Here is an 18,616-nt window from a genome sequence, read left to right as displayed (position 1 = left end):
GGGGCTGGGGTGAAAAGCTGTCAGACGGGGGTGAGCGTTCTTGGTCACCAGCCCACTGGCCGGGGCTGTGCGTGAGGCTCCTGTCCCCCAGGAGGAGGATTGCTAATCTGTGCCTCATGGGGGCTTCTACTCGTGCTCATCTGTCCCAGTCCTGTAGACCAGAGGTTTGCTTTCCTGTCCCGTCTCAGGGGAGACAGAGTGGAAAACAGAGACCAGCCTTTCCCTAGATGGAGTACCTACCTTGCATGAAGGGCAGGGCGGGCTCCTGGAGGCCAGGGTAGTGAGATGGCATAGCCAGAGGGGAGAGATGCCGGTTGCCGGTTGTCTCAGCTGGAGGAAGGCCCTGAGGTGAACATGCTTTTCCTCTCCTCAGCCCAGTGTCACCTCCAGCTCCTGGATTTGGAGTAGGGACACACTCCCCTCCATCCAGGTTGTAGAGGAGACCTGACCTGCTCTGTCAGCCTCTGACCTCTGACCCCAGCCAAGGTCCTTCGTGTCCCTGGCTTTCTCGGTGGGATGTCAAGGGAGTTCAGTGGCAGGAACTCCTCTCGAGACTGGAATTCCTTGGTGGAATGCAAATGGCTGGAGTCACAGAGGCCTCTATGATATCACCACGAGGGGGAGCAAGACGGCATGGAATAAAGTTTCTTTGACTCGTAGGAGGAGACTGAGCAACGATGGCGACAGATAGCCTATGGAAGCGAAGGACTATCAAGTCTTTGAGTATCATGGTAGATGACCCCTGCCTGGCTCTGCCATTTAATCTGGGCATCCCAGGATCGGGGGGGGGGGGGCATAGGAGGACTGTGCGGGGTCCAGAGGGGTAGGGGCTGCGCTGATGGGCCCTCTCCTTGCCCTTGCAGAGGTCCCCTTATGATCCCTACTTCTGGCCAGAGGAGCAAGTGCTCATCAACCGCGGAGACATCATTAACAGAAAGGTAAGGACAGGTGGTCCAACCTCACCCACAGGGACCCTTCTGCAGCTGTGCCCGGGTGGCAACAAGCCTCACAATCACTCGGTCCCTTTTGCCTTCTAACCGTCCTTCCAGAGGACACTCCCCAGCAGTAGTGCCTGCAGACAACCCTCCCGCCCCCATGGTATGTTAGAACTGCCTGTCAGTGCTCCGCATAGGAACCCCTCTCTATTGACAGTCTCCTACCAACAAGAGATCCTAAAAGAGTCTCCCCTGTAATGACTCCGACAAAGATCCCCCAGCAGTGGGCCGCTTAGGTAGTGACCTCTACACTGATACCCCATACCATGATTCCCTCTTAGGCCCCCTCCCCCCAGAGTGGCCTTCCTCAGAGAACCCCATTCACTGAGCGCAAACATCCAGGCAGTGGCCTCCTACGGTGATACCTGCCTGAAGGAAGGTCCTTCGCCCTCTCCCAGGATGCCTGGGAAATGCAGGAGTTCTTCACTCGAATGTACGTCAAGCAGCTGCTCCGGCACTGGGCGTTTCAGCTGCTGCTGGCCACGCTGCTGGTGGTCAACGCCATCACCATCGCACTGCGCACCAACTACATCATTGGTCAGGTGGGACTCTAGCCTGACCTCATGGGGCCCCGGGTAAGGCGCTTCCCTCTCTGGGCCTCAGGCTCCTCCTCTGTCTGCGATGATTGGATCTGCTGCTCTTCAAGGCCTGCTGGCACTGACCTTCCAGTGGTCTAGAGATAAAGGAAGCCTTGGTGGTGGAGGGGGCCCAGCTTTGAGGAACACATTGCATTTGTACAGGAAGGGCAGGGGGAAAAAACAGTGTGAGCAGACACGGGCAAGCAGATGCCTTGTATGGAAGGGGATCCCATTTTATTTATTTATTTATTTATTTATTTATTTATAAGATTTTTTTTTTTTTAATGGATTTTTAGAGAGAGAGGAAGGGAGGAGAGAACAAGCGAAACATGGATGTGAGAGTGCAATACTGATCGGCTGCCTCCTGCACTGGGGATCGAGCCTGCAATGTGGGCATATATTCTTGATTGGGAATGGAATTAGCAATATCCTAGTGCGTGAGAAGATGGCCAACCAACTATGAGTTGTGGCTCCATCCCCAATAGGGAGTGTGCAGGCATCTGATCAATGATTCTCTCTCATCACTGATGTTTCTATCTCTCTCTCCCTCTCCCTCTCCCTTCCTCTCTGAAATAATAAAAAATATATTTTAAAAAATATAAAATAAAATAAAGGAGCTACAAAGATGCTAAGGATGAAGAGCAGCAGGAATATGGGCCTTCCCTCCCCCCCAGGATGTCCTCTCTCCCTGGCCCTGCCCAGTCCCATACTCCACTGACCTCTCTGTCCCTCTCTTTTTCTCTGTCTTCCATGTAGAGACACTATGAGTTGTTCTCTACCATAGATGACATTGTGCTGACCATCCTTATCTGTGAGGTTCTCCTTGGCTGGTTAAATGGCTTCTGGATTTTCTGGAAGGTGAGATCTTGAGCCCTTCCTGCCATTGTCCCTACCCCTCCTTAGGAATTGTACCCCATCCAGTCCCCATCCCTGTGCTCCTGGCCCTGAAGATTGAGGTGTGTGTGTGTGTGTGTGTGTGTGTGTGTGTGTGTGTGTTAGAGAGACTACTTCAAATGTCCTCTCTTCCAGGAAGCCTTCCTATCTCTTCCAGACTAGATTGGTTGTCACTCTGTGTCTCTCTAATATTATGTGCTTATCTTTCTCACTTAGAGTTAATGTTTACTGCCTGTCCAACTCCCTCAAAACAAAATAAGCTGTGAGCCCAGAAGTGCAGAAATCCTGTGTTTTTAGAATCTGGTTCAGGGTCTGGCATATAGGGTGAGTTTAATACTGGATTGGTAGACAGGCAGACTTGTGTCTCCTTATGGATGTGTAGCCACAGACATTCTGAACTTGGAATACTGCACGAGCTTGTGTTTATTGGACTTAAGATCATTTTTTTCATTAAAAAATAGTTTAAAAAATATTTAGTGCAGATACATATTGGTCAAAACTATATTGAAAAGTACACAGAATTCTTGCTTTTATTTCTTCCCTTTCATCCCTTTCTCTCCACCCCCACTCTCTCTAGGTAATCTTTGTGTATTTATAGTCTCTTGCTTATCCTTCCTCTGTCTATTTTGCAATCATAAGCAAACAAGTATATATTTTTAGTCCTCCCTTTCCTAACAGTAGCATACTATTGTCACTGTTCTACACTTTGCTTTTTTTATTGTTTTAAATATGTTTTTATTGATTTCAGAGAGGAAGGGAGAGGGAGAGAGAGATAGAAGCATCAATGATGAGAGAGAATCATTGATCAAATGCCTCCTGCATGCCCTCTAATGGGGACTGAGCCTGCAACCCAGGTATGGCCCTTGACTGGAATCCAGCTAGGGACCCTTCAGTCTGAAGGCCAATGCTCTATCCACTGAGCCAAACCAGCCAGGGACCCTTCTCTTTCAGCTAGGGCTGCACTTTGCTTTTGTCACTTAATGGATCCTGGCAAACTTTCTATGTCAGTACATGAAGATCTTTTACTTTTCTTTCTTTCTTTCTTTCTTTTTTTATGGCTAAACAGTACTATTCCAATGAATGAATGTGTAATAGTTTATTCAACTAGGGCCCAATTGCTGGACACTTTGGTTGTTTTCAACCTTTTACAAATGTCATTTTGTACTTGAACTAGGGTTTCTGTGGGTCAGGTGTCTAGAAGTGGGATGACTGGTCAAAAGGTCACTGCACATATTGTTTGTTAGACAGAGCAAATTCCCCTCTTTAGTAGTTGTGCTTGAGTTTTCATCTCTGAGAGCTTCCTTCCCCCGTCCCCACTCCTAGATGAGTTTGTGCCTTATTGGACAAAGGGCTTGTAAAAATTTCCTGTCTCTGTCATACAGTGAGAGCTAGTTCACCTCTGAACTGGCTACTGAAGCAGTGGTCTTTAATGTTTTCATTAGTATTTATTTTCCTTTTATTTTTCATTGGAGTGTGTGTCACACAAAGGCTGGAGCATCCAAACACTCTCTTGTCACTGTAGGGCAAGGCCATTGTCAGCAGTGCACTGACCAAGGCGGGTGCTCAGCTTAGGAACTAGCTTGTATGTGTGTGCAACCAAACACTGTGTGTCTCTGAGGCTGCACTTGGCTGTTGACACATGTATGAGACAGCAAGTGCATGCCTATTGGGTGGCATGTTTTGTCGGCAATAGAATGAGTAACAACCGTGAATGGCAGATGACTGGCCCTGCTGTGAGAACATTGATCCCCTCACCCTTGGGGGGTGGGGGAAGGCAGACCCAGGATGTCTCTATGGGCTGGGCCTGACAGACCCCGATGGGGCTGGCCCACCCCACCCCCCAGGACGGCTGGAACATCCTCAACTTCCTTATCATCTTTATCTTGGTCCTGGGGTTCTTCATTGATGAACTCAATGTCACCTCTATCACCTACACCCTCAGGTGAGCTGGGAACTCTGGAGAAAAGAGGGGGACCTGCCTGGACCCTGGGAAAGAGATGGGGGGCTTTTCCGACTGGGGATAGTTCTACCTGTCTGGGAAGGTAGGATGGCAGTGAGGAGGAGGAGTCTGGGGAGGGCTGAGGGGCATCCCTGAGAGGCTCTGCTACAGGGTCCTTCGTCTCGTGCATGTATGCATGGCTGTGGAGCCCCTGGCCCGGATCATTCGCGTCGTCCTGCAGTCGGTGCCTGACATGGCCAATATCTTGGCCCTCATCCTCTTCTTCATGCTGGTCAGTCCCTCTCCCACCCCAGCCACTCCCTTTCCCAATGGGTCATTGGGGATACAGGGGTGTCTGGAGAAGAGGCGAGGTTTATGGGCCCAAATCCCTGTGATTCCCTTGGCAGCGTTCATTTGTATGTGCTGTCTCCAAGGCTCTGTGTGAAGTCAGATGGGTCTTCGGTCTCTCTGCAGGTGTTCTCCGTGTTTGGGGTCACTCTCTTTGGTGCATTTGTGCCCGAGCATTTCCAGAACATGCAGGTTGCCCTGTACACCCTCTTCATCTGCATCACCCAAGATGGCTGGGTGGATATCTACAATGACTTTCAGTGAGTCCCTGTGAGCCTTCTGATTCCCCAGCACATCCAGGCAAGGCAGGGGCTGGGCTCTCATGAAACGAAATACTGACTGGAGAGGGGAGAGGGCTTCAGGTGGGTGTGGAGCTCCAGGGCTGGGGATGAGGATGTCCCAGCAGGAAAGGGGTTCGGGGCTTTAAAGAAGGGAAAGAGATTACCGAGTTTGGGGCCTCTGGGTTTGTGGACCACTTGAAGCCTTGTCCCCTTGAAACTTCACACAGTCTAAGTCCCACTACAGGCCTAGTCATGGATGTTTCTCCCATCATGCTATTCAGCCGGTTGGCAGGCCTTGGGCACGGGAGCTGTCTGTGATTGCACTAGAGCTTTAGGGCAGCCTCCCAGCCCACATTGGAGCCTACCAAGCTGCCTGGACTCACTGCCCAAGGTCACGTTTGGCCACAGGTGGCTGCCTGGGTTCTGTCCTTTACCCCTTCCCATTAAGACGAAACAATATTTGTTTCCAGTCCACTCCAGGGATTTGAGCCACTGATTTATCATTTTTATCCCATTCATGTGAGAGTAGAAGCTCAATTGGTAAAGTGATTCTACTGTCATTATCCATTGTGATTTAGGTGGTAGAGAAACACAGAGTGTGCAATAAAGGGGGACTGGGCTTTTGAGTCTTTATCACACTAGCCATATGACCTTGGGCAAATTACTTTTCTGAGCCTCAGTTTTCTTATCTGTCAATTGAGGATTACAATACAATATTAGCTATGTCATAAATTGCTGTGAGGATCGATATAAAATCTCTTAGCATAGAACCTGGCATAGTACACACACACACACACACACACACACACACAAGGTGGGGGGGAGAGAGAGAGAAAGAGAGAGAGAGAGAGAGAGAGAGAGAGAGAGAGAGAGAGAGAGAGAGAGAGAGAGGGAGAGGAAATATGGGATATTTACAATAGGTATTAACAGTGGGTGGGATTTTTCCTGTATATTTTTTTTCTACTCTTTCTATAATGAGCTTGAATTATCTTCACTAATAAGAAAGAGTATAGCCAATAGGTTAGACTTGATAATGCAGGGGTGGGTTGAGGACCCTGCTGTCTGGCAGTACAGCAGGTGCTCAGTAAAGAGCAGCTGCTGTAACAATTAGAAGTAGGCATTGGATCTCACCATAGCAGTGAGGCAGCAGAAGTCCTAGTAGGCCTTGAGATAATTTCCCCATTTCATAGATGAGGAAACAGCTCAAAGGGCCAGGGCGGTGACAGGGCCCCTACCTGCCATCTCCAGGACGAAGGCCAGCGACGACTACGCAATGGAGGTTGCAGGTGCCTTCTACTTTATCACCTTCATCACTATCGGGGCCCTTATTGGCATCAACCTGTTGGTCGTCGTGGTGACCACCAACCTGGAGCTAATGATGAAGGCAGAGCAGGGACGAAAGAATAAAATGATAAACCTCAGCGGGGTGAGTGAGATGGGGAGGACAGAGGGAGGAGAGGGGGTGTATGCCTGAGTGCTGACTTGAGCATGGGGGTATGTGTGTGTGTGTGCTCACACATTCAAGTGCCTGGAGAAAGCCAAGCCTGAGACCCAGAGGCATCATTTCCCACCTTGAGTGCCGATTCACCAACTGGGGCTTCTGAGGGCTATGGATTTGCTGGATGTCTTATTTCTATGGCAACTCAAACTGAGTAGCCTGGGTGACCTTAGGGCATTTAACCAATCTAAGCCTCGATTTCTTCCTCTGTAAAATGGGAATAATGATAGTGCTTACCTCAACGTACTATTATGAGAATGGCATGGGTAAATGAATAGTACTTGACACATACTAAAGACTCACTAAATGTTGGCTACAGTGTTATTTAGTCAGGGTTAGACCCTCCAAAGGGTTGGGAAGGTCAATGGCGTAGTACTTCCCACAGTGTTAAAGTCACTGGGCTGTGGCTTTAGAAGTTTGCTGGGTAGGATTTAGCAGGATTTAGCAGGAGCGAGAAGGCTAAGATTGTTGGAAGCTGAAATGAGGGACACTGGAATCCTGGTGTCCTAAGAGACTCATCCTCTCTGAAGCCAAGCAGGAAGGGGCTGGGGCAGAGGGTGCTGGCTTGAGCCGTCCATCCCCTCTCCATTTCCCCTTCCTCAGAGAGAAGATGTGGAGTACGGGAATAAGGACCTGCCGCTGGTGCACTGCGAGGTGGCCCGTTTGGAGATGTCTGGCGTTCCCCAAGAGCCGCTTATGGGGGGCCCCCTGTCCAACCTCTCGGAAAGCGCTTGCGACAACTTTTGTTTGGTGCTCGAGGCAATACAGGAGAACCTGATGCAGTACAAAGAGATCCGAGATGAGCTCAACACGTAGGGCGGGTCCTGGGGGTACCCCCGAGCCCCGTGAGTCAGGGCTGAGCAGAGCCTCAGCTTCTTCTGGCTGTATGTCCTCGCCATTTTATACTGCGGTCCTGAGGCCCAGAGAGATGAAGTGACTTGCCCGTGGTTCTCCAGCCTTTTGGAGGAGCTGGAATCCAGACTTCCTGGCTTGGCCTGGATCTCTGTCAGCGTGAACAGGGAGGGTGAAGGGGCAGACACCAGGGAACGGAGGGGAGAATGGCCCCTTTCCCCTTACCCTGAACGTGCTCACCCCTCTGCCCCCAGGATAGTGGAGGAAGTACGCTCCATCCGCTTCAACCAGGAGCAGGAGGAGGAGCTATTGCAACGGCACTTGTCAAAGACCCAGTCGCTGGGGAGCAGGTCCTCCATAGACCTCCGTGAGATGGTTAGCCAGCAAGACTTGATCTCTGCGCTCGCCCACAGGGAAAAGGTGCCGTTTCCCTCTCCTACCCGATCTGTGCTCATCCCGCCACCGTACCCAGCCCAGCCTAGTCTCTGAGGAATTAGTCCAAGTTTTCCAAGGCCCTCCCCCCAGAATCCAAGCCCCAGCAGTCAAGGCCAATGGGCCAATCTAATTAGGTTCCACCTTTTCTTCTTTAAGAGGTCTGGGAATCCCATCAGATTCCTCTCTTTGAGCCACTTCTGATTCTAGTGCCCTCAAACCTACCCTTCCTTAGAGAAGATTGTGCCAGCTCAGATCCTGCTTAGCGGCAGATACGCCCACTGATGGCAAAGGACCCCTGGGTCCTGTTGAGGAGGAAGCCTCTGGGGAGAAAAAGGCACTCCCCCACATTAGCTTCTGCTTCCCACACCGTCTGACTGTGACTGTAAAGCTCCACAGCCTGGGCTCCCAAGCTCAGAGAGGATACTAGGCAGGCTAGCCATATGCAGGACTTCCTTCGGAGGCCTCGATGGGGCAGACTTGAAGCTGGAGGAGGGAGGTAAGGAGCCTCTGCCATGGCAGGGTAGGGTATTGACAAGACTTCTTGGCCTGCAGGTTCAGGAATCTACCACAATTTTAGTTAAAAAGAAGAGGGGCAGCCCCTGAGAGGGCAGGAGGGGAGCCAAGGAGCCTGTGCACACACGCCCAGCTGCTGCATCTTCCTGCATCTCAAGCATGACTTGGCTAAGCCTGGCCTGAGCCCATCCTCTCCCTTCCACCCGGGGTGATGTCTGGAGCCAAGGAGGTGGTGGCCTCTCCAGGGGCCTGTGCCTGTGAGCTCCAGGTCCAGAGGAGCCAGGATGGAGAAGGGCGCTGGATGAGAGCGGGAGCCCTACAGCAAGAAGGTGCTGGCCAAGGCAGCCAGGATTTGGCCTAGGTAGGGGCATCCCTGGCCCCCTGCTCTAGGCCAGAACTAGATGGGGCCTCTGTGGGCCCAAGAACTAAGAGGAGAAAGCTGAGGCCAGTAAGGCCAGGCATCTGTGTATTGACAATAAAGTTTTATGTTGGGATCAATCTGTCTTATTTGTGGATCTCCAACACCTTGGAGCAACCTTGCCCCAGGTCTGAGGGGCAAGACAGATCTGTTTGTCTAATGGGAAAGTCACTGACTGCCCTTCAGAGCTTCCAGTCTAATGGGAGAGAGAATTTGCACCCTACATAACTGTCACTAAATGGTAGAGATATAATTCATGTGCTTAGAGACCTGAAATTTGGCGACTGAGAGGCCCTGCCTGATGCAGGAGACAGTTCTACCTACTCTGTCTGAAGGCAGAAGAGACTGGTCCTCATTCTGGGGAATTCTAGTCTAATGGGGTCACGGTTGACCAAGTCATGCAGATACAGGAAGCTCCATCTTGGGGCAACGGAGAATGACTGGGCCCACTGTGGGTCCTGGCAGGCTTGCTAGAGGAGTAGAGCTGAAGCTTACTGGAAGTCAACAGGAAGTTTGTGGACCAGGATAATGAAGTCTGGTGAGGAACCTCTGACCTGCGAGGCCTCTTGGGACTTCCAAACCAAACACCATTTACAGTCATAGCAGGTTCCAGACTTAGGCAACGCAGAGAATCTAAGAAAGCTGTGGCAGTCATGGGCAACAGGAAGAGAGATGTTGGAGGACAGAATTCTGGTCCTTAGGCAAGTCACTGGGCCTTGTCATCTGTGCAATGAGGAGAGGATGAGATTGGTTACCAGCTCTAAGATCAAACGGCCCGCTCTGAGCCCAGGAGTGGGGAGGCCAGTGAAATCAGCCACATCACTGAGACTCGGGTTCCTGGTGTTGGGTAAAGGAGAAGGCTGGAAGGCCCAGAGTTCTGCCCAGCTATTTAGCAAAGACTGACAAATTAGGGACCTTGGGGATATTCATCAACTTGAATGGGCATCCCCAGAGACCCACTGATTGCAGCTGATGGGGAAACTCTACCCTCCACCCCCCTCCCATCAGCATTGGCTTCACTCCAGAGAAGCCCTCTGGGGTCTCCTAGGGAAAAAAGTCTGGACACCCCGGACAGGGTGGTATACTCAGCAGGCAGGTGAGAGGTGGCCCCAGTGACAGCAGTGCCTCACTGTCTTGGAGCTGATGTTTGGGCCCGGACTGCTTTCCAGTGCCCTCCAGGATCATCAACCAACAGAGCTACGGGCAGCCAGTGGCTTTTGCTGCTGCTGCTACTGCTGCTGCTGCTATTTGCTGGAGATCGAGCCCTCAATCTGCCTGGTGAGTATCTACATACACCCTTTCCATCTATCCTTCTCTGGGGACTCTCACATCTCCTTGTCTGGCTGGCCAAAGAGGGGAAGAAGATCAGGTAGTATCCTCAGGAAGATCCTATAATGTGTGCATAGCCATCCTCCACTCCACCCTTTAATTGGCTAAAAGGCTTGGGCACCAACGAGTTTGGAGACAGAAGCATGATGGGATGACCTCCAAGGGGCTTCTGGCTTTGCTCATCCATCTTCTAGGATGCTAGCTTCATCTATCTACTGCCTCCATTTTGTCATCTCAGCTATCTCCCCCTTTTTGTCTGTCCTTCCCATTGGGGCTGGACCAGTAGCTTGGGGTCTCAGCTGGCTAGTTTTCTCCCAAGCTGGCCTAGAATGGAGAGCCGAGGAGCTCGGACACCTGCTGCCCTCTGTTGCCCTACTCCAACAAAGAGCTCTGCTGAGCCCAAGACGCCAGGCAGCCCTGGATCCTGAGCTCCTAGGACAGTATGGGGGAAGATAATGGTTCATAGGTCAACGCTCAACCACTGAGTCACGCCTGCAGGGCTCTCCTCCCATTCTCACCTTTCTAACACTCTGGATAACTCTCCCAATCTGTTATTGCCTTGTGCTAGCCTGTTTTTGAAAATCCTTCTTGCTGGTCTGAAACTGTCTCTCCCTTCTTCTTATTCCATGACAATCCTCTCAAGATCCCACCCTCAAGGGAAAGCCTATGTCTTTAGTATGTCTATTCTTAACAGAGGCAGGTTTATCATTACACCCTTGTGAGTCCCCAGCTTCAAAAAGGGGTTAGCCATTTTGCCCAATATTGATGAAATGATGGGAGTGTGCTGCCCTTGTCCTGTCAGGATGGCTCCTCAAGCTTAAACTTTCTATGTGGTTTTAAAGTTCAATGCCTCCTGCAGCAGGAATTCGGCAGGTTGGTACATAGGAATTGCACCAGAGCCTGGGGGTGCATGCTGGGTTCTGGCAGGTGCTGATCTTGGATCCTATTTCTGATAAACTCTGTGACTTGGGAGAAGTCAGTTACCCTCTTGGAGTCTCAGCCGCCTCAGCAGTACATGAGTTATTGTGAGGTTGTTGGTAGTCATAGTGTCAATGTAAGAACGTCTAAACCCATAGAGAGTTTTTATAAGTGTTTTTTTAGTTCAAACTAATAACAAATACTGAGAAGCAAGATATCCAATGCTATGAAGAATTGAAGAATTACAGTTTTGCATTTCCTTCCTTCCTTCCTTCCTTCCTTCCTTCCTTCCTTCCCTTTCTTTTCTTTTTTCTTCTCTTCTCTTCTCTTCTCTTCTCTTCTCTTCTCTTCTCTTCTCTTCTCTTCTCTTCTCTTCTCTTCTCTTCTCTTCTCTCTCTCTCTCTCTCTCTCTCTCTCTCTCTCTCTCTCTCTCTCTCTCTCTTCCTTTCTGTTGTTGTTAATCTTCACCTGAGGATATTTCTTGGGAAAATATGTCGGTACAAGCAATAAAATAAAAGTTAAATTTAACTAACCGTCTTAATGTTTTAGTTAAAAAAAAAAAACTTGCCATTTAATGCTTTAACAGCTCCTGAAAAACATTAACTTAAATGATCAATTCAAATAAATTTTTCCTATACAACAAAGTCAGACATTTATTAAATCAGTACAATTAATTACATTTTATTAGGAAGTCATATTGACTTTACAGGTCTGGAGTAGATTTTAAATATCCCTGTTGCCAAAGGCATTAACTCTTGCCCTTATTTTATCTATTTATTTAGTTCATTAATCCTCACTAAAGGATATTTTTTCCATGGTGGGGAGGTGTGGAGAGAGAAAGAAAGAGAGAGAGAGATCTGTGAGAAATATGATCAGCTGCCTCTAGCACACATTCCATGGTGGAATTGAGCCCGAAACCCTGGACATATGTCCTGACCAGAAATCAAACCAGCAAGTGCATGGGAGGATGCTCAACCAATTGAGCCACACCAGCGAGGGCCCTTCTATATTCTTAAAATATGAGGGTGCTGATAGAACCCTGGAACACATCCCAGATTCCTTCCTCCCATCTAGAGTGAATTTGATCCAGTAATTAAAGTTCTTTAGTCTGGTTCTTCAAAGTTAAAAAAAAAAAAAAATCACACAGCTTTTTAATATCTCTCCCTCCTAAGTCAGGTTTCCAGATTCCCTGGAATTTCACTATCCTTCGGCTGATGGTTTTGTTCCTTCTTTAAACAATTTTCAAGTATGATTTTTACATATCTATTAATGCAATGAACTTAATTCCTTTTCCTGGGGTCTGAATTTGGGTAGGAAGGCAAGACTGATCCTTCAACCTGAGTACTGGTCACAACTGACAACTGACTCAGCCCAAACCCTGACCCCAGCCCCAGCAGCCCTAACCCTGACCTGTGAGCAGTGACCCATACCCTATTTTCAGGTGGGAGTACAATTCGGGAGTGGAGAACCGGAGAAGGGAAGGGCAAGTTGAATAGGACTCCCAAGTGAGTTGTCCTGGCCGCCAGCTTCTCCATCTACACAAGCCCAGCAAGCTACTCCAGGCAGGACTCCGCCCAGAGGCGAGACCCGGGCAAGGGGCCGACCCGAAGGCTGGCTGGGGCGGCGGGGTCATGCGCAGAAGGATCCGCCCGCTCTCGGAACCCAGGGCAGCGGGCAAGGGCGGGACATCGGCGCGGCCCGGCTCCTGATTGGCCACAGGCGCGCAGAAAGGGGTGGGGCCGGGGAGGCGCGCGGCCAGGCGGGCGTGCAACGGCCGTTAGGAGAACCCAGGGGCGGGATCGGCGCGCCGGTGGCCGACGTGGTGGCCGCAGTTGGTGTCCCTGAGTGAGGTATTTTGCCGCCTGTTTTCGGGCCCACGTAAGTCCTCCTCCACTCGGAGACTTCCGTCGGGTTGACAAACTCTACCCCACCTTGGGGAGCCTTGGAGAAGCCTCAGACACGCACGACCTACCTACCTCTCAGGAGAAAGGGGGGGGGGGGGGGGGGGAGCGGGGATGGCGCGGCTAAGCGAAAGCGAAAGCGCATGCGCGCGGTCACTAAGCCGTCCCCCTCGGTCTCCTTTGCCGGGTTTCCTAAAATAATGCCCCGCACACGCCCCTTGGAGTTTATCGCCTTGCTTTCTACTCCGTCGTCGTTGACGCCTCAGCAGTCGCCGTACCTCAGTGGGGGCCTCAGGCCTATGCCAGGCGGACGGCGGGAAGCGGGGTCCCTGCCCTCAGGCTGCGCACAGCCCGGGGAGAAAGCAGACGTGGTTACGCGGACTGTTACTCAGTGGTGAGGGGTGGAGTATGAAGCACGGAATCCAAGTTGCGGGCGTGGTCTGACAGGGCTGGGAACCCTTCTTGATGAAGTTTGAGCTGAGATTTGAAGAAGGAATAGATTTGGGGGACCGAGGGCACTTGTGAGGTGTGAGGGCTCTGGGCTGGAGTTTCTGAGCCGGGGCCTTTTTGCTCTCCGCATGGGATTTTTGACCACGTCTGGAGATTTTTTTGATGATCACAACTCGAGATTACTCCCGGCATCTAGTGGTTAGAAGCCCAGGTCGGTTGCGGCTAAATAATCCTACCATGACAGCACAGCCTCCACAACAAAGACTTTGCCGACCCGAAATGTCAGTAGTACTGAGGTTGAGGAACCCTGCTTTAGACAAGGAGGAGCTGTTGGCATTTAGGGTGTTAAAACTTATCTGTTCAATAGAGGGTCCTTAGTACTTGCTTCCTCACAAAAAACCTGGGAGGATCAGAGCTCTGTCTTTTTAAAAAATATTTTTTTTTTATTGATTTCAGAGAGTAAGGGAAAGAGAGAGAAACATCAGTGATGAGAGAGCATCATTGATTGGCTGCCTCCTGCACGCTCCCCACTAGGGAACGAACCCACTACCCAGGCATGTGCCCTGACTGGGAATGGAACTGTTGAACGTTGACCTGGTTCACAGATGGATGTTCAGCCACAGCCAGGCCGCTGGGCTCTGTTTGTCTTTTACTCCAATATATTTTCACCACGTGGTATAGAGGTAGGCAGATAGTAGGCACTCAGTAAATTTTGATTGATAAATTGAATAGTGTGCTAGGTAGGGAGGAGTGGTGATACTAAGCTGAATAAGATAACCATACCTCATTATTTGCCCTTAGGCCTTGTCTGTTTTATAATGATCTGCTGTTGTGTGTGTTTCAGGACTTGTTCTTTGTCAAGACAATTTCTTGGCAATGGTTTGGCTTCTCTTTAGATCTGATTTAATGAGCTATCAAGGCCATGAAAACAGTGTGATGGTGTGAGATTCTTAATGTGTCTGTGTCAGCTGTCTGCATTATCCCTTCAAATTCTTTCCTCTGATGTGGTTCTCTCAACAGCTGCCCAGTGTGACGTTCCACACTAAGATTGTAATTCTTCAAGGGGAGAAATACAACAGTAAAAATTTAATTTTGGGTAGCAACTTGGAAAATAGAGCCTGGATGGTTATCAAGGGCAAAGTGAAGAAATTATATGAGCTATCCCCGTTCCTTATTGCTCTGGGTCTTACAAATCTGGCTGTATCTGAGACAGAAATTTCAACTTCTAGTGGCTTAGAACTTCCTTTATTTCTCAGAAAGAATGCTGATTAAACTCCTATAGCATTAGAGTACAGTCCTAACCGTGAAGCCTCTTCCTAACCATCTGATCTTCACCTTTCTAAATTTTCATTTCTTCATCCAGAAAATGAGCATAATAATGGTAACTACCTCATAGGTTTGATGTGAGCATTAAACATAAGACAGGATACCTACAGAGTGTTTAGCTCAGTGCTTGATGGGTAGTAAGCATTGAACACATGTTAAATTTATTGAATGAATATTTCTGTAGTTTAAAGGGCTTTGAAGATAGAAGTTATCAATGTTGGGTGCTTTTTTTTCTATTTCCATTCACTCCTACTTTTCTTTTTTAAATATATTTTATTGATTTTTTTACAGAGAGGAAGGGAGAGGGGTAGAGAGTTAGAAACATCAATGAGGGAGAAACATCGATCAGCTGCCTTCTGCACACTGCATACTGGGGATGCGCCCGAAACCAAGGTACGTGCCCTTGACGGGAATTGAACCTGAGATCATTCAGTCCACACGCCAACGCTCTATCCATTGAGCCAGACCAATCACGCCACTCCTACTTTTCTTGGCTATACAATGGATTATTTGTGGTGCTTCTCATACCTTTATTTCTCTTGATTTTATCTCAGATAATATCTTATCTTCAGTAACCCATCTACTTCTGAAGTTAGTGGGGAAAAGTCAGAATTATTTATTCTGTACTGTTTTACTCCTTGTAGGAGTTCTTAATTGAGATGTAATTCACATATAAAATTTTACTTTGTGTGTGTATAGTTTTAGTATATAGTGGTTTTAGTATATTGACAAGGTTGCTGCAGCCATTACCACTATCTAATCTCAGAACATTTTGGTCACCTTGGAAAGAAACCCCATATTCATTAGCATTCATTCCCTGTTTCCTCATGACCTTCCTCTTAGTCCCTGGCAACCAATAATCTGTTTCTATGGATTTGACAATTCTGGACATAAGTATTCACATTTTAATTATGATATGTCTGGGTGTGAGTCTGTTTGGGTTCTTCTTATTTGGGGTTCTCTGTGCCCTCCTGATCTTGTATGACTTTTTCCTTTACCAAGTTAGGAAAGTTTTCTACCATGATTTTGTCAAACACCTTCTCTATTCCTTTCTGCCTCTTCTGGTGTACCTACTATTCTAATATTGTTAGGTTTTACTTTGTCCCACAGCTCTCTTATGCTGTCCTCCTATTTTTTTCTTTTTGGTTCTCTAATTGAATGATATTGTCATCTCTGTCTTCTAATTCACTGATTCTATCCTCAGTTTCTAATTTGCTGTGTTTCCCTTCCAATGTATTCTTAATTTGTGTTATGTCATTCTTTATCTTAGACTGTTCTTTTTTCATAGTTACTATATCTTTTTTCATACTGTTGAACATTTTTAACATAATTACTCTGAACTCTGTTTCAGATTAAGTTTCTTATCTCTGCTTCATTTGTCTCTTCTTCTGGAGAATTCTAGAGTTCTTTCATTTGGGTGTTGTTTCTTTGTTTCCTCATTTTGGTTGTCTGAGTTTGTAAATCCTCTACTCCTCAATCTCTAATGCATAACAGTGTTAAAGACTGTTTCTGACTAATTGGATCAGGCAAAGATTCAAAGCCTTCAGAAACCGCCTGTCCACAGACTAATAGGATTCTGACTTGAATTGCCCCCAGGTAATCATCATCAGGTGTGGCAAGAGTTTTTTCAATAGGGTGGAGCAGTTGCTTCTGCGCTGTATGAGGGAATGGCTCAGCCCAGGAAACTTGGGGTGTCTGCTTTCTGAGCTCTATCTCCAGAGTCCCCAGTCCTGGGTTCTGCTGTCATAACTCCAGTCCACTTCACCCTCCCTCTGCCAGAGCACAAAGTGGGTGGCTCCACAGGTAATTTTTATTCATTGGCCCTTCAAGAGGGTGCCCTAACTTTTAGCTGCCATTCCCTGGCAGACAGTACCCCACTGTTTTTCACAGCTGGATGTCATGTGGGTACCCTCCTCAGATTTGGTGCTCTCTGCTAGAGAGCCCAGTTTAAGGATTAGATCCCAGAGTTTTCGGTGGCACCCCTCCACAGCTGAGATAGCTCTCCAGGAGTTCAGTTGCCGTTGGTGGGTTCTCAGCTAGCCTTTTCTCGTCTCTGCCTCTCCTACCAGTTTCTGTGCGGTCTCCACCTTCAGTCTTGGGTATCAGGGTTCTATCCTATGAGTTTTCTATTGATTATTCAGGAAACCTTTCTGTATTTCATTTGTAATTCCAGCTTGTTCTTGGGAGCATGTCTGCGGCATCTTCCTGCTCTGTCTCCATTTTTAATCTTTCTCTGCTTCATTCTGTTTTATTGCCACATTTATTTATCCATTCATCAGTTCATGAACATTTGAATTCTTTCTACTTTTTGGCTATTACAAATAACTAGAGGCCCAATGCATGAAATTCCCTCAGCCTATCCTGCCCCCTCTCACAGTCTGGAAGCCCTCCGGGGATGTCCTACTGACAACTTAGGGGAGTGAGGAGCAGGGGAGCAGGCCTAAGCTGCAGTCTGACTTCCCTCTACGGGAGATGACCAGGTTGGCAATCGGTGATGGCGCCAGCCCCCATCACCCCACCACTGCTGGTTGCTGATGTCCCCCACCCCACCCTACCACTGTCCCCTCCCTCTGTCCGCTGGCATGTGTCTTGGCTGGCCTGGTGACACCTACTCACCCGCCCCACTCCCCACTCCCCACTTGGCTGGCCTGGTGACACCTACTCACCCGCCCCACTCCCCACAGTCAATTTGCATATTGGATGCTGCTGTATTTTATTTACATACAAGTTTTTGTGTGCACCTATATTTTTATTTCCTTTGAAGAGATTATATACCTAGAAGTGGGTCTGCTGAATCATAAGGTAACTCTTTGTTTAACTGAAAGTTCCATTGTCATCCTGTTTTCAATTTATATTAAATTGGAAAGATCTCAGAATCCAGTGGGCCTGTCATTTTGTTCTACTTTAAAGAAAGGGCTGGTCCTAATCAATTTGGCTCAATGGATAGAGTGTCAGCCTGTGGACTGAAAGGTCCCAGGTTCGATTCCGGTCAAAGACATGTACCTTGGTTGCAGGCACATCCGCAGCAGGAGGTGTGCAGGAGGCAGCTGATCAATGTTTCTCTCTCATCAATGTTTCTGACTCTATCCTACTCCCTTCCTCTCTGTAAAAAAATTCAATAAAATATATATATTTTTTAAAAGAAAGGAATGAAAGGATTTTGATATTGACTTTTTTATATCACTAGTAGGTAAGTAATCTAATCCTTCTGTGTCACCATTAACACACTGAATGATACTAGCCATAAATTGAAGCTTTTATTATTGAACAAAACTTCTCTTACTCAGTATGTGAAGATCTGGGATTTCTGTTGTAAATGCAGTGAATTAGTGAGGGTTTGGTCACTGTTACTAAAAGAAAACTGTAGAGGTCAGTAAAGTACATTAGAGAAATAGTACCATATAGCTTCTTTTTTTTTCCTCTCCAAAGTTTAATTTCATTTCTAAGAGTTTGTTCTAAACTCTTTGTAGGATCTTATGAATTCCAAGTTTCCAGTTTTATACTTTATCCTCCAGGGACCAAACTACCACTTTTACTGACGTGTAATTTTAAAAAAATCTAACGAAGCACTTAATATGTTTCAGGCACTGCTGTAAGTTAATTTTAAAAGAATTAATGTGAATTAGGTGATGTCATTATCCTCATGCTTATGTAAAGGAACTGAGGTGCAGAGATATTTAAAAAATTTACCCTCTTTATAAAGCAAATAAATTGCTAAGCCAGACTTCAAACCCTAGCTGTCTGATCAAGAGTCCATATTGTGAACTCTGGCTGGTATAACTCGGTTGGGCATCTTCTCATGTACCGAAAGGTCTCTGGTTCGATTCTCAGTCTGGGCACATGCCCAATATTTGGGCTAGATCCCCAGTAGGAGGTGTGCAGGAGACAACCCATCTATGTTTCTCTCACATTGATGTTTCTCCATCCCTCTCCCTCTCTTA

General features: G+C 48.0%; 2 protein-coding genes across 6 annotated transcripts in view; both read left to right on the top strand.

Annotated features, from left to right (window-relative positions):
- Positions 1 to 53: 53 nt before the first annotated feature.
- CATSPER4 (cation channel sperm associated 4) lies at positions 54 to 8,819 on the top strand. Its single transcript, XM_036447762.2, has 11 exons — positions 54 to 164; positions 864 to 938; positions 1,394 to 1,537; positions 2,330 to 2,431; positions 4,312 to 4,409; positions 4,578 to 4,698; positions 4,881 to 5,014; positions 6,284 to 6,465; positions 7,144 to 7,345; positions 7,640 to 7,805; positions 8,373 to 8,819. Exons 1-11 carry the CDS (start codon positions 117 to 119, stop codon positions 8,421 to 8,423), a joined length of 1,323 nt encoding a protein of 440 aa, XP_036303655.1. The 5' UTR covers positions 54 to 116; the 3' UTR covers positions 8,424 to 8,819.
- A 3,918-nt stretch (positions 8,820 to 12,737) lies between these two features.
- The window catches only part of CEP85 (centrosomal protein 85), a 33,207-nt gene continuing 27,328 nt past the window's right edge, over positions 12,738 to 18,616 (top strand). For 3 of the 5 annotated variants that reach the window (XM_036447742.2, XM_036447745.2, XM_036447741.2), the window contains exon 1: positions 12,738 to 12,876. The gene's annotated coding sequence lies outside the window, so the exon portion shown is untranslated. The remainder of the gene's footprint in view (positions 12,877 to 18,616) is intronic. The other 2 variants (XM_045584988.1, XM_036447743.2) reach the window with 2 other exon arrangements.

Source organism: Pipistrellus kuhlii, unplaced genomic scaffold, assembly GCF_014108245.1.
Source record: "Pipistrellus kuhlii isolate mPipKuh1 unplaced genomic scaffold, mPipKuh1.p scaffold_m20_p_2, whole genome shotgun sequence".
NCBI classification, from domain to species: domain Eukaryota; kingdom Metazoa; phylum Chordata; class Mammalia; order Chiroptera; family Vespertilionidae; genus Pipistrellus; species Pipistrellus kuhlii.
The sequence above is the reverse complement of the archived record's forward strand: the minus strand, read 5'-3'. Positions and strand labels throughout refer to the sequence as shown.

Coding starts and splice junctions, on each gene's coding strand:
- CATSPER4 (XM_036447762.2), top strand. CDS start 117: ATGGGGGCTTCTACTCGTGCTCATCTGTCCCAGTCCTGTAGACCAGAG. Junction 4,410..4,577: donor TCTATCACCTACACCCTCAG/GTGAGCTGGGAA, acceptor GCTCTGCTACAG/GGTCCTTCGTCTCGTGCATG. Junction 5,015..6,283: donor GATATCTACAATGACTTTCA/GTGAGTCCCTGT, acceptor TGCCATCTCCAG/GACGAAGGCCAGCGACGACT.